The 15029-nt window shown below is 37.9% G+C and overlaps 1 protein-coding gene across 4 annotated transcripts in view; it reads right to left on the bottom strand.

The window, feature by feature from the left end:
* adcy2a (adenylate cyclase 2a) overlaps nt 1-15029 on the bottom strand; it is a gene marked incomplete at its 5' end in the record, with an annotated part of 106300 nt that overhangs the window by 5548 nt on the left and 85723 nt on the right. For 3 of the 4 annotated variants that reach the window (XM_080767230.1, XM_080767232.1, XM_080767231.1), the window contains 2 exons: nt 44-190; nt 5335-5493. In XM_080767230.1, the coding sequence (XP_080623356.1) occupies nt 44-190; nt 5335-5493 (306 nt within the window). Of the gene's footprint in view, nt 1-43; nt 191-5334; nt 5494-15029 lie in introns of those variants that run through there. The other variant, XM_080767233.1, reaches the window with a different exon arrangement.

Genomic DNA, 15029 nt, shown 5'->3' with positions numbered 1-15029 from the left:
TTAGTCAGGCAGTCTCATGTTGAGCCAAATTGAAGCCATTTACCTCATCAAAATCAGCAATGATCTCGTTGAGGAGCCTGAGGCACTCCAAGCCTTCCTTGTTGACGTCAGACTCTGTGTAGAACTCTTTAAAGTCTGGGATGGATGCAAACATGACGCACACCAGCTCATAGGACTGGTGGTACAGATCCTGCAGGATCAAACACACATTCACGTTTTAACAATTAACACTGAGGCCGACAGGAGATACAGTATGAACAAAAAGACTGCAGAATGCACAGTATGTCATAGAAGATGAACCGTAGACAAAGCCGAAACACAAGGTACTCAAAGAAAAGAAAAATATGATTGAATGCAAAAAGTATCATAGTATCATAAGTAATGGTAATACGTTTTAAACTTATTACAGTGCTGTGAGATATATTTTGTGGTTAAACTAAAAAGGTTTATTCTAAATGTAAAGCTCTATTCCGATTTTTTTTTTCAGTAATAGTGGTCTCCCTGTCTATCCAGATATTTAATAAAAAATAAAATACAATTTCAGGCGGGTTAAAAATATGGAATCCCGAGAGAGAACGCCACAAAGCGTTTTCATCAGCTTGTGTTCTACTTCCAATCTTGTTTGTATATCATGCATTTTCTGAGTTCTCTCTCCTGATTGGATGAAATTAGTATCCCAACCTGAAAATGCAATTTCTGATTTCTTCGGAGCTGGAGAGATGGGGATACCCGAACAAACACTCTTTATCTAGCAATAATTGCTATGGGAATATATACAATAACAAAACAATGAAACGTAAAGTACCATTAACATGGACCTAATGCAGAAAATAAAATAATGAACATGGAACTGAACAAGCTATGGAAACAAGTGAATAACCTAAAAGGCTAAATAAGTATTTAAACACATGTTGGAAATGCAGAATCCCCATAAAAGACAAAACCTCAGTTTGAGCTTTACAAAGTCTCTCCATAGACCTATAGCTTTTCTACAGTACAGAATGCAGATTCTAGTTGTCAGACTTGTCAGCTTCTCTACGCTCCTCTAAAAGTGTAGAAATAAGAGTATTGATTGAAATATTTATTAACAGTTTGCAGAATTACAGTACATGGCACAAACTCAATACAAAGATTGTTAACTGTGAGTGGACAACCCAATTAAGCATTACACTTGTTTACAAGAGGGTCCACCTTGTGGGGGGGGATTCAGATTTTACGGAGGCCAGTTTCGAATTGCAGCCGTCCGTAGGTGCCCTTTGAGAGCGGTTTTGAAGGAGTCAAGGGATTCGCATGTCTTAGTAGTAGCTTGCTGAGACTTCTCTCTGACCTTTTTGCAGTATTCAAAAAAAGCTATGAAAGTCCACATGCCCACCGGCACCTCCCCTGAAACCCTGTGCTCCAGAGATATACAGTACCAAGCATCAGAACAGTGCATATTGCCACAGTCAGATAGTGTTCAGTGCATTACCCTGTTGAGGTTTGCCAGAGTGCTGTTGGTGCTGCTGAGAGCTTTTTCTCCAGTAACTACTCAGTCTTCTTTAGCGTTTAAATTAATTCACAGCTCTACTCCAAAATGCTGCATGGCTGTTTTTACAGCATGGTTCTGCAGGAGGCTAGTGGTCTAGATTAGAAGAGGATCTGTCCGTCTGTGTGTCTCACTGTGTGTCCACAGTACCAATCAGCGCCAGGATTCTTGTGCACAGGCTGGTCTTATGAAGTCCGAGATCCTTTTTGGAGCGATATCGTTCCAAACACAAAACTGTAGTGTATGGGGGGAGAGCATAGTGATGCGTTCGGTAGGATTTTGGTTTATTTGGGCGCCATCTTGCTGCCTACATGTAGGCAAGTAGGATGCTAGGCTACTTGGCTGCCAGTCTGTAGTTCACTGTCACTGCAGTACACCATCTTCTATCTCTCTACTATCTTTGACTTGTTACAACTCTTCTACTCTATGGCTCTGGATCGACGGTGGTATTATTATCATTCGTCGTTAGAAAATGTTCGAGTGTTCTGATCTGATAGTCGCCTCCCCTCCCCTCACGTCAAAACAGTTCTCAATGTTTACATCTTACTTGACGAGACATATCGTCAAGTAAGACATATCAGATGTGGACATATCCTTATGGAGAGGGGGAAAAACACCACGAGAGTGACGAGTGATCAGTAAATAAATAATCTTTCTGTATGTGATCTGACCATTATCATTTTTTATTACACTATCATCCTCGTTTGAGGACAGGTAGATCTAGCAGATCTAGAGCAGAGCATACATGTGTTAGGGAATGTTGCTGAAGGTTATGTTATTTTGTCAGCTGACACCCAAATCAAAGAAACCACAGTGTATTGAATTATTTGATATCCGTCTGACAGTCAACGCACTGCAAGGCTACAATGGAAGCATAATTCTGACGGCTCACGTGGAATGGACAAGTTAGGCCCTAACTTGTCCATTCCACGTGAGCCGTCTGCCCTGTTAGGGTATAAACTAACAGGGCAGACCCATTACTGAGTTTATACCCTAACTGTTAGGGTATAAACTAACAGGGCAGACCCATTACTGAGTTTATACCCTAACTGTTAGGGTATAAACTAACAGGGCAGACCCATTACTGTTGTGGATCAAGGTTATGCTATTTTGTCATCTGACACCCAAACCATACAATGAGGCTGGAAAATGTCAACCAGAATAACCCATTCTGAGTGAAACTCCTCCCTATGCACTGGCCCTATAGAACTATAGATAATAAACGGAGGGATTTTTGTTTTCCTAATCTGTAGCCTACATTCATTACCCCTTGGAGCTAACTCAACAGAAACCCCAAGGGAGGGACAGTCTGCTGAAGCTTAAGTCAAGAGCAATAATTTACTATTCTGTGCCTATCGGGTTGCAACTGGAACGGGGCTGAGGTGCGCTCGTGGTGTCTCTCGTGGCTCAAGTTCGATTGAGACGGCACCCCTCCGTTGCGGTCCAAAACTATACTTTATCTGCAAAAAAACAAAAACTAGTCCGCGGTTGTTGGAAAAATAGCGATGGGAGCAGAATTCGAACCCAGGAGGTGTGGGTTGGGAGTCTAATGATTAGCGAAGCACGCTACCGAGCTGGCTGCCAGAATGGGTTTTCCTGGCTGTATTAATGTGAGAATGCATTCTCGCGGGCACTAATACTAGCAAGAGGGGGGCCAATCAGAGGCAGGCAGGGGCGGGTCTTTATGCAACTGGGCCACAGCTTTGAATCACACTACAAGAACAGCCTGTACGTTTTCACTCAAAGGGCCTGCTGTTAAGACATTAGTACAGTACATTAACCCCGTATGTTTCATTAGTACAGTACATTGCAGTACAACACAGCAGGACGTCCACAACAATTGGTAGTGGAATGACAGCATGAAGTAGGTTCAATGTAAGGGCAGCAGTTATGCATAAAGATGGGACTTTCATGAGACTATACTCTTGTCACAACAGGGGTCGAGACACAAGGGAGACATTTGGTGTCTTTCCAGGGCCTAGTAGTTTAACAAGGAATATGAATTAAGTTTAGTTTAGTTTAGTTAGTTTATTAAGTTAAGGCCTATTTCAAAGAGAGTTCAAATATAGATAGAACAAAGACCTATGGCTTCTACTAAGTTCACCATGCCAAATCTTATTTTAAATAAATAATACATGAATTAAAACCCCAAATGAGTCTAAGAGCTAAATACAATTTCATGACTGAAGGTTTAATGATGATGATTTGATATTTCTTTCTTGTTTATGGAAGAACATCTACTACTACTAGTACTGTTGCTACCACTTCAAATACCCTTTTATCTTAAAATAACTAATGACAGACAATGGCCCGGTTTCCCAAAGGACACCTCTTACACCATGGAGCATAGATCTGCCACGCAATGGTAGGCCTCAGGTCTACCATTCTGAAATTTAATTTAATTATATATATATTATACCAGGCCTCAGGCCTACCATTACGTAGCACATCTATGCACGGAATGTCTATGTTCACAGGCTTCTGTGTGCGGCCTAGAGGAGCAACTGTGCATGTGCAACACCACTTCTTACACCATGGTGTAAGGCAGTGATACTCAACCTCAGGCCCGCGGGCCACATCAGGCCCGCGGGACCATTATGACTGGCCCACCAATGAAAATCTAAAAAAAATAAGAAAAAATAATCTGGAAAATGAAATAAAAATAAATAAATCTGAATGAAGTTATCTTTAATTACATTATTATAAGTAATACTATTAGAGTTGTACTATTACTCGAACAAATTGTGTTTATTGTATTTTATTTTACTCAGCCATAACAATTTATTTTCTGTTAACCAACTTGCTGGCTGGCTCATACTCATAGACAGGCAGACAGACAGACAGCTACTCATGGAGAATTGGACAGGCAGGCAGTCAGACAGCTACTCATAGACAGGCAGACAGACAGCTACTTATGGAGAATTGGACAGGCAGGCAGACATACTCATGGACAATTGGACAGGCAGGAAGGCAGACAGCTACTCATAGACAGACAGACAGCTACTCATGGACAATTGGACAGGCAGGAAGGCAGACAGCTACTCATAGACAGACAGACAGCTACTCATAGACAATTGGGCAGGCAGGCAGGCAGACAGCTACTCATAGACAGACAGACAGCTACTCATGGACAATTGGACAGGCAGGAAGGCAGACAGCTACTCATAGACAGGCAGACAGACAGCTACTCATGGACAATTAGGCAGGCAGGCAGACAGCTACTCATAGACAGGCAGACAGACAGACAGCTACTCATGGACAATTAGGCAGGCAGGCAGGCAGGCAGGCAAAGAGCTACTCATGTTATGTTATTATGTTATTATAACAGCTACTCATGTTATGTGCAATAATTTGTGCAGTTATGGAAACAGCTCTTTGTGTTTATGCAAGAAAATGTAACACATTTATTTATTTACATATTGTGTGCATGCACATTGTACTTTGATACATTTTGCGAAAATAAAGCAATTGAAAGAGAGAAGTTATCAAGTATCATTAATGTCGTAATTTTATCTACTGGCCCCTGGCCCCTTGCCATTTTTGTAATGTGGCCCACAGGTAAATCTATTTGAGTATCCCTGGTGTAAGAGGTGTCCTTTGGGAAACCGGGCCAATAGCTGGTTTACAAGCTCAAAGTCACAACACGTCGCGCTGTGATCGTAGATCGGCTATTTCCGATATGCAACATGCTTCCATAGAAGACATTTTGGCTCCTATGCTGGCTTTTATGGAACCCAAATGAGTGAAATCAGTCATGGCGACTGAGAACTTTAACCGATGGAGTGGTGAGTGACCACAGTAGTCGTCACCTCGTTCTTCCAGTTGCGAGCCAGGAAGTGTTCGGCGACGTGCGCGGGCAGGACGTTCTCCAGCAGCACCCTGTTGAGGTTCTCCATGGTCTCGATCTCCTCGCACTCCTTCTTGAACTTGTTCTTCCACAGGAAGTCTAACCTACAGTAATATTCATTCTGTTACAAGAGGACACAGAAGGTGAAGAGACTGAAGGTACAGCCGCACTGCTTGCTTCCATCAATTCACAGAGAACAAAGAAAAGGACCATGCTCGGCCAGTGTTGATTTCGTCGACTATGACGGAAAATGTTCGTCGACTACCTTTTTTCACTGACGAAAACTAAATACAAATGAAATAAAATTAAAAATAGACTAAAATGTTAGGGAGGGACTAGCAGAGAAGAGATCCAGTAAAAGACAAGTAATTTTATGCTGGTTGCAAGTTGATAATAGCAGATATACAAGCTCACAACGCGTCCCGTTTTAGATGACTAAAATAATTGACTAAAACTAAATAAAACAATTGCTGACAAAATCAACACTGGACTGCACTCGATCCCAATACTTGAGCATAGATAATAGATAAGGTCTAATGTTATGCAACTATAAGAGAAAGTCGCTCAGTCAAATTACTTTATTTTACAAATTGCATTTTATTGTGATAAGTATCCAAAAATACTCAAATAAAGTTATACACAAATCTTTACTTCAGTACAGTACTCAAGTTAATGTACAGTACTTTTTTCCAGTGACTGTCCACAAGAATGGAGGCCACCGAAAGTGAGACAAGGGAAAAGCACAATTTCTGATTAAAAGATTGGTGATGAAATGTAGTGTGTGTAAGTGATATGTTTTGTTAAAATAAGTGTTAAATTGCTTTATATAGTCCATATCGTATGGCATCCTATGGCACGCCGTTTTTCATCATTTTTGAGGATTTGAAAAAAGTGAAAAATGAAAAAAACGGTGGGTTATAGCCCATGTTTTTTGAAATTTTGAAAAAAAAAGTTAGCCTCGTTTCTCATCATTTTGGACCGTGGGCTATAGCCCATATCGTACGGCATACTATGGCACGCCGTTTTTCATCATTTTTGAGGATTTGAAAAAAATGAAAAATGAAAAAAAACGGTGGGTTATAGCCCATGTTTTTTGAAATTTTGAAAAAAAAAGTTAGCCTCGTTTCTCATCATTTTGAACCGTGGGCTATAGCCCATATCGTACGGCATACTATGGCACGACGTTTTTCATCATTTTTGAGGATTTGAAAAAAATGAAAAAATGAAAAAAACGGTGGGTTATAGCCCATGTTTTTTGAAATTTTGAAAAAAAAAGTTAGCCTCGTTTCTCATCATTTTGGACCGTGGGCTATAGCCCATATCGTACGGCATACTATGGCACGCCGTTTTTCATCATTTTTGAGGATTTGAAAAAAATGAAAAAAACGGTGGGTTATAGCCCATGTTTTTTGAAATTTTGAAAAAAAAAGTTAGCCTAGTTTCTCATTATTTTGGACCGTGGGCTATAGCCCATATCGTACGGCATACTATGGCACGCCGTTTTTCATCATTTTTGAGGATTTGAAAAAAATGAAAAATGAAAAAAACGGTGGGTTATAGCCCATGTTTTTTGAAATTTTGAAAAAAAAAGTTAGCCTCGTTTCTCATCATTTTGAACCGTGGGCTATAGCCCATATCGTACGGCATACTATGGCACGCCGTTTTTCATCATTTTTGAGGATTTGAAAAAAATGAAAAAATGAAAAAAACGGTGGGTTATAGCCCATGTTTTTTGAAATTTTGAAAAAAAAGGTTAGCCTCGTTTCTCATCATTTTGGACCGTGGGCTATAGCCCATATCGTACGGCATACTATGGCACGCCGTTTTTCATCATTTTTGAGGATTTGAAAAAAATGAAAAATGAAAAAAACGGTGGGTTATAGCCCATGTTTTTTGAAATTTTGAAAAAAAAAGTTAGCCTCGTTTCTCATCATTTTGAACCGTGGGCTATAGCCCATATCGTACGGCATACTATGGCACGCCGTTTTTCATCATTTTTGAGGATTTGAAAAAAATGAAAAAATGAAAAAAACGGTGGGTTATAGCCCATGTTTTTTGAAATTTTGAAAAAATAAGTTAGCCTCGTTTCTCATCATTTTGGACCGTGGGCTATAGCCCATATCGTACGGCATACTATGGCACGCCGTTTTTCATCATTTTTGAGGATTTGAAAAAAATGAAAAATGAAAAAAACGGTGGGTTATAGCCCATGTTTTTTGATATTTTGAAAAAAAAAGTTAGCCTCGTTTCTCATCATTTTGGACCGTGGGCTATAGCCCATATCGTACGGCATACTATGGCACGCCGTTTTTCATCATTTTTGAGGATTTGAAAAAAATGAAAAATGAAAAAAACGGTGGGTTATAGCCCATGTTTTTTGAAATTTTGAAAAAAAAAGTTAGCCTCGTTTCTCATCATTTTGAACCGTGGGCTATAGCCCATATCGTACGGCATACTATGGCACGCCGTTTTTCATCATTTTTGAGGATTTGAAAAAAATTAAAAATTAAAAAAAAGGTGGGTTATAGCCCATGTTTTTTGAAATTTTGAAAAAAAAAGTTAGCCTCGTTTCTCATCATTTTGAACCGTGGGCTATAGCCCATATCGTACGGCATACTATGGCACGCCGTTTTTCATCATTTTTGAGGATTTGAAAAAAATGAAAAAATGAAAAAAACGGTGGGTTATAGCCCATGTTTTTTGAAATTTTGGGAAAAAAAGTTAGCCTCGTTTCTCATCATTTTGGACCGTGGGCTATAGCCCATATCGTACGGCATACTATGGCACGCCGTTTTTCATCATTTTTGAGGATTTGAAAAAAATGAAAAATGAAAAAAACGGTGGGTTATAGCCCATGTTTTTTTAAATTTTGAAAAAAAAAGTTAGCCTCGTTTCTCATCATTTTGAACCGTGGGCTATAGCCCATATCGTACGGCATACTATGGCACGCCGTTTTTCATCATTTTTGAGGATTTTGAAAAAATGAAAAAATGAAAAAAACGGTGGGTTATAGCCCATGTTTTTTGAAATTTTGAAAAAAAAAGTTAGCCTCGTTTCTCATCATTTTGAACCGTGGGCTATAGCCCATATCGTACGGCATACTATGGCACGCCGTTTTTCATCATTTTTGAGGATTTGAAAAAAATGAAAAAATGAAAAAAACGGTGGGTTATAGCCCATGTTTTTTGAAATTTTGAAAAAAAAAGTTAGCCTCGTTTCTCATCATTTTGGACCGTGGGCTATAGCCCATATCGTACGGCATACTATGGCACGCCGTTTTTCATCATTTTTGAGGATTTGAAAAAAATGAAAAAAACGGTGGGTTATAGCCCATGTTTTTTGAAATTTTGAAAAAAAAAGTTAGCCTAGTTTCTCATTATTTTGGACCGTGGGCTATAGCCCATATCGTACGGCATACTATGGCACGCCGTTTTTCATCATTTTTGAGGATTTGAAAAAAATGAAAAATGAAAAAAACGGTGGGTTATAGCCCATGTTTTTTGAAATTTTGAAAAAAAAAGTTAGCCTCGTTTCTCATCATTTTGAACCGTGGGCTATATCCCATATCGTACGGCATACTATGGCACGCCGTTTTTCATCATTTTTGAGGATTTGAAAAAAATGAAAAAATGAAAAAAACGGTGGGTTATAGCCCATGTTTTTTGAAATTTTGAAAAAAAAAGTTAGCCTCGTTTCTCATCATTTTGGACCGTGGGCTATAGCCCATATCGTACGGCATACTATGGCACGCCGTTTTTCATCATTTTTGAGGATTTGAAAAAAATGAAAAATGAAAAAAACGGTGGGTTATAGCCCATGTTTTTTGAAATTTTGAAAAAAAAAGTTAGCCTCGTTTCTCATCATTTTGAACCGTGGGCTATAGCCCATATCGTACGGCATACTATGGCACGCCGTTTTTCATCATTTTTGAGGATTTGAAAAAAATGAAAAAATGAAAAAAACGGTGGGTTATAGCCCATGTTTTTTGAAATTTTGAAAAAATAAGTTAGCCTCGTTTCTCATCATTTTGGACCGTGGGCTATAGCCCATATCGTACGGCATACTATGGCACGCCGTTTTTCATCATTTTTGAGGATTTGAAAAAAATGAAAAATGAAAAAAACGGTGGGTTATAGCCCATGTTTTTTGATATTTTGAAAAAAAAAGTTAGCCTCGTTTCTCATCATTTTGGACCGTGGGCTATAGCCCATATCGTACGGCATACTATGGCACGCCGTTTTTCATCATTTTTGAGGATTTGAAAAAAATGAAAAATGAAAAAAACGGTGGGTTATAGCCCATGTTTTTTGAAATTTTGAAAAAAAAAGTTAGCCTCGTTTCTCATCATTTTGAACCGTGGGCTATAGCCCATATCGTACGGCATACTATGGCACGCCGTTTTTCATCATTTTTGAGGATTTGAAAAAGATGAAAAAATGAAAAAAACGGTGGGTTATAGCCCATGTTTTTTGAAATTTTGAAAAAAAAAGTTAGCCTCGTTTCTCATCATTTTGAACCGTGGGCTATAGCCCATATCGTACGGCATACTATGGCACGCCGTTTTTCATCATTTTTGAGGATTTGAAAAAAATGAAAAAAACGGTGGGTTATAGCCCATGTTTTTTGAAATTTTGAAAAAAAAAGTTAGCCTAGTTTCTCATTATTTTGGACCGTGGGCTATAGCCCATATCGTACGGCATACTATGGCACGCCGTTTTTCATCATTTTTGAGGATTTGAAAAAAATGAAAAATGAAAAAAACGGTGGGTTATAGCCCATGTTTTTTGAAATTTTGAAAAAAAAAGTTAGCCTCGTTTCTCATCATTTTGGACCGTGGGCTATAGCCCATATCGTACGGCATCCTATGGCACGCCGTTTTTCATCATTTTTGAGGATTTGAAAAAAATGAAAAATGAAAAAAACGGTGGGTTATAGCCCATGTTTTTTGAAATTTTGAAAAAAAAAGTTAGCCTCGTTTCTCATCATTTTGGACCGTGGGCTATAGCCCATATCGTACGGCATACTATGGCACGCCGTTTTTCATCATTTTTGAGGATTTGAAAAAAATGAAAAATGAAAAAAAACGGTGGGTTATAGCCCATGTTTTTTGAAATTTTGAAAAAAAAAGTTAGCCTCGTTTCTCATCATTTTGAACCGTGGGCTATAGCCCATATCGTACGGCATACTATGGCACGACGTTTTTCATCATTTTTGAGGATTTGAAAAAAATGAAAAAATGAAAAAAACGGTGGGTTATAGCCCATGTTTTTTGAAATTTTGAAAAAAAAAGTTAGCCTCGTTTCTCATCATTTTGGACCGTGGGCTATAGCCCATATCGTACGGCATACTATGGCACGCCGTTTTTCATCATTTTTGAGGATTTGAAAAAAATGAAAAATGAAAAAAAACGGTGGGTTATAGCCCATGTTTTTTGAAATTTTGAAAAAAAAAGTTAGCCTCGTTTCTCATCATTTTGAACCGTGGGCTATAGCCCATATCGTACGGCATACTATGGCACGACGTTTTTCATCATTTTTGAGGATTTGAAAAAAATGAAAAAATGAAAAAAACGGTGGGTTATAGCCCATGTTTTTTGAAATTTTGAAAAAAAAAGTTAGCCTCGTTTCTCATCATTTTGGACCGTGGGCTATAGCCCATATCGTACGGCATACTATGGCACGCCGTTTTTCATCATTTTTGAGGATTTGAAAAAAATGAAAAAAACGGTGGGTTATAGCCCATGTTTTTTGAAATTTTGAAAAAAAAAGTTAGCCTAGTTTCTCATTATTTTGGACCGTGGGCTATAGCCCATATCGTACGGCATACTATGGCACGCCGTTTTTCATCATTTTTGAGGATTTGAAAAAAATGAAAAATGAAAAAAACGGTGGGTTATAGCCCATGTTTTTTGAAATTTTGAAAAAAAAGGTTAGCCTCGTTTCTCATCATTTTGAACCGTGGGCTATAGCCCATATCGTACGGCATACTATGGCACGCCGTTTTTCATCATTTTTGAGGATTTGAAAAAAATGAAAAAATGAAAAAAACGGTGGGTTATAGCCCATGTTTTTTGAAATTTTGAAAAAAAAAGTTAGCCTCGTTTCTCATCATTTTGGACCGTGGGCTATAGCCCATATCGTACGGCATACTATGGCACGCCGTTTTTCATCATTTTTGAGGATTTGAAAAAAATGAAAAATGAAAAAAACGGTGGGTTATAGCCCATGTTTTTTGAAATTTTGAAAAAAAAGTTAGCCTCGTTTCTCATCATTTTGAACCGTGGGCTATAGCCCATATCGTACGGCATACTATGGCACGCCGTTTTTCATCATTTTTGAGGATTTGAAAAAAATTTAAAATGAAAAAAACGGTGGGTTATAGCCCATGTTTTTTTAAATTTTGAAAAAATAAGTTAGCCTCGTTTCTCATCATTTTGGACCGTGGGCTATAGCCCATATCGTACGGCATACTATGGCACGCCGTTTTTCATCATTTTTGAGGATTTGAAAAAAATGAAAAATGAAAAAAACGGTGGGTTATAGCCCATGTTTTTTGAAATTTTGAAAAAAAAAGTTAGCCTCGTTTCTCATCATTTTGAACCGTGGGCTATAGCCCATATCGTACGGCATACTATGGCACGCCGTTTTTCATCATTTTTGAGGATTTGAAAAAAATGAAAAATGAAAAAAACGGTGGGTTATAGCCCATGTTTTTTGAAATTTTGAAAAAAAAAGTTAGCCTCGTTTCTCATCATTTTGAACCGTGGGCTATAGCCCATATCGTACGGCATACTATGGCACGCCGTTTTTCATCATTTTTGAGGATTTGAAAAAAATGAAAAAATGAAAAAAACGGTGGGTTATAGCCCATGTTTTTTTAAATTTTGAAAAAAAAAGTTAGCCTCGTTTCTCATCATTTTGAACCGTGGGCTATAGCCCATATCGTACGGCATACTATGGCACGCCGTTTTTCATCATTTTTGAGGATTTTGAAAAAATGAAAAAATGAAAAAAACGGTGGGTTATAGCCCATGTTTTCTGAAATTTTGAAAAAAAAAGTTAGCCTCGTTTCTCATCATTTTGAACCGTGGGCTATAGCCCATATCGTACGGCATACTATGGCACGCCGTTTTTCATCATTTTTGAGGATTTGAAAAAAATGAAAAAATGAAAAAAACGGTGGGTTATAGCCCATGTTTTTTGAAATTTTGAAAAAAAAAGTTAGCCTCGTTTCTCATCATTTTGGACCGTGGGCTATAGCCCATATCGTACGGCATACTATGGCACGCCGTTTTTCATCATTTTTGAGGATTTGAAAAAAATGAAAAAAACGGTGGGTTATAGCCCATGTTTTTTGAAATTTTGAAAAAAAAAGTTAGCCTAGTTTCTCATTATTTTGGACCGTGGGCTATAGCCCATATCGTACGGCATACTATGGCACGCCGTTTTTCATCATTTTTGAGGATTTGAAAAAAATGAAAAAATGAAAAAAACGGTGGGTTATAGCCCATGTTTTTTGAAATTTTGGGGAAAAAAGTTAGCCTCGTTTCTCATCATTTTGGACCGTGGGCTATAGCCCATATCGTACGGCATACTATGGCACGCCGTTTTTCATCATTTTTGAGGATTTGAAAAAAATGAAAAATGAAAAAAACGGTGGGTTATAGCCCATGTTTTTTTAAATTTTGAAAAAAAAAGTTAGCCTCGTTTCTCATCATTTTGAACCGTGGGCTATAGCCCATATCGTACGGCATACTATGGCACGCCGTTTTTCATCATTTTTGAGGATTTTGAAAAAATGAAAAAAACGGTGGGTTATAGCCCATGTTTTCTGAAATTTTGAAAAAAAAAGTTAGCCTCGTTTCTCATCATTTTGAACCGTGGGCTATAGCCCATATCGTACGGCATACTATGGCACGCCGTTTTTCATCATTTTTGAGGATTTGAAAAAAATGAAAAAATGAAAAAAACGGTGGGTTATAGCCCATGTTTTTTGAAATTTTGAAAAAAAAAGTTAGCCTCGTTTCTCATCATTTTGGACCGTGGGCTATAGCCCATATCGTACGGCATCCTATGGCACGCCGTTTTTCATCATTTTTGAGGATTTGAAAAAAATGAAAAATGAAAAAAACGGTGGGTTATAGCCCATGTTTTTTGAAATTTTGAAAAAAAAAGTTAGCCTCGTTTCTCATCATTTTGGACCGTGGGCTATAGCCCATATCGTACGGCATACTATGGCACGCCGTTTTTCATCATTTTTGAGGATTTGAAAAAAATGAAAAATGAAAAAAAACGGTGGGTTATAGCCCATGTTTTTTGAAATTTTGAAAAAAAAAGTTAGCCTCGTTTCTCATCATTTTGAACCGTGGGCTATAGCCCATATCGTACGGCATACTATGGCACGACGTTTTTCATCATTTTTGAGGATTTGAAAAAAATGAAAAAATGAAAAAAACGGTGGGTTATAGCCCATGTTTTTTGAAATTTTGAAAAAAAAAGTTAGCCTCGTTTCTCATCATTTTGGACCGTGGGCTATAGCCCATATCGTACGGCATACTATGGCACGCCGTTTTTCATCATTTTTGAGGATTTGAAAAAAATGAAAAAAACGGTGGGTTATAGCCCATGTTTTTTGAAATTTTGAAAAAAAAAGTTAGCCTAGTTTCTCATTATTTTGGACCGTGGGCTATAGCCCATATCGTACGGCATACTATGGCACGCCGTTTTTCATCATTTTTGAGGATTTGAAAAAAATGAAAAATGAAAAAAACGGTGGGTTATAGCCCATGTTTTTTGAAATTTTGAAAAAAAAGGTTAGCCTCGTTTCTCATCATTTTGAACCGTGGGCTATAGCCCATATCGTACGGCATACTATGGCACGCCGTTTTTCATCATTTTTGAGGATTTGAAAAAAATGAAAAAATGAAAAAAACGGTGGGTTATAGCCCATGTTTTTTGAAATTTTGAAAAAAAAAGTTAGCCTCGTTTCTCATCATTTTGGACCGTGGGCTATAGCCCATATCGTACGGCATACTATGGCACGCCGTTTTTCATCATTTTTGAGGATTTGAAAAAAATGAAAAATGAAAAAAACGGTGGGTTATAGCCCATGTTTTTTGAAATTTTGAAAAAAAAGTTAGCCTCGTTTCTCATCATTTTGAACCGTGGGCTATAGCCCATATCGTACGGCATACTATGGCACGCCGTTTTTCATCATTTTTGAGGATTTGAAAAAAATTAAAAATGAAAAAAACGGTGGGTTATAGCCCATGTTTTTTTAAATTTTGAAAAAATAAGTTAGCCTCGTTTCTCATCATTTTGGACCGTGGGCTATAGCCCATATCGTACGGCATACTATGGCACGCCGTTTTTCATCATTTTTGAGGATTTGAAAAAAATGAAAAATGAAAAAAACGGTGGGTTATAGCCCATGTTTTTTGAAATTTTGAAAAAAAAAGTTAGCCTCGTTTCTCATCATTTTGAACCGTGGGCTATAGCCCATATCGTACGGCATACTATGGCACGCCGTTTTTCATCATTTTTGAGGATTTGAAAAAAATGAAAAATGAAAAAAACGGTGGGTTATAGCCCATGTTTTTTGAAATTTTGAAAAAAAAAGTTAGCCTCGTTTCTCATCATTTTGAACCGTGGGCTATAG

This window comes from Protomyctophum bolini, assembly GCF_963924005.1.
Source record: "Protomyctophum bolini genome assembly, chromosome: 7".
NCBI lineage: Eukaryota > Metazoa > Chordata > Actinopteri > Myctophiformes > Myctophidae > Protomyctophum > Protomyctophum bolini.
The sequence above is the reverse complement of the archived record's forward strand: the minus strand, read 5'-3'. Positions and strand labels throughout refer to the sequence as shown.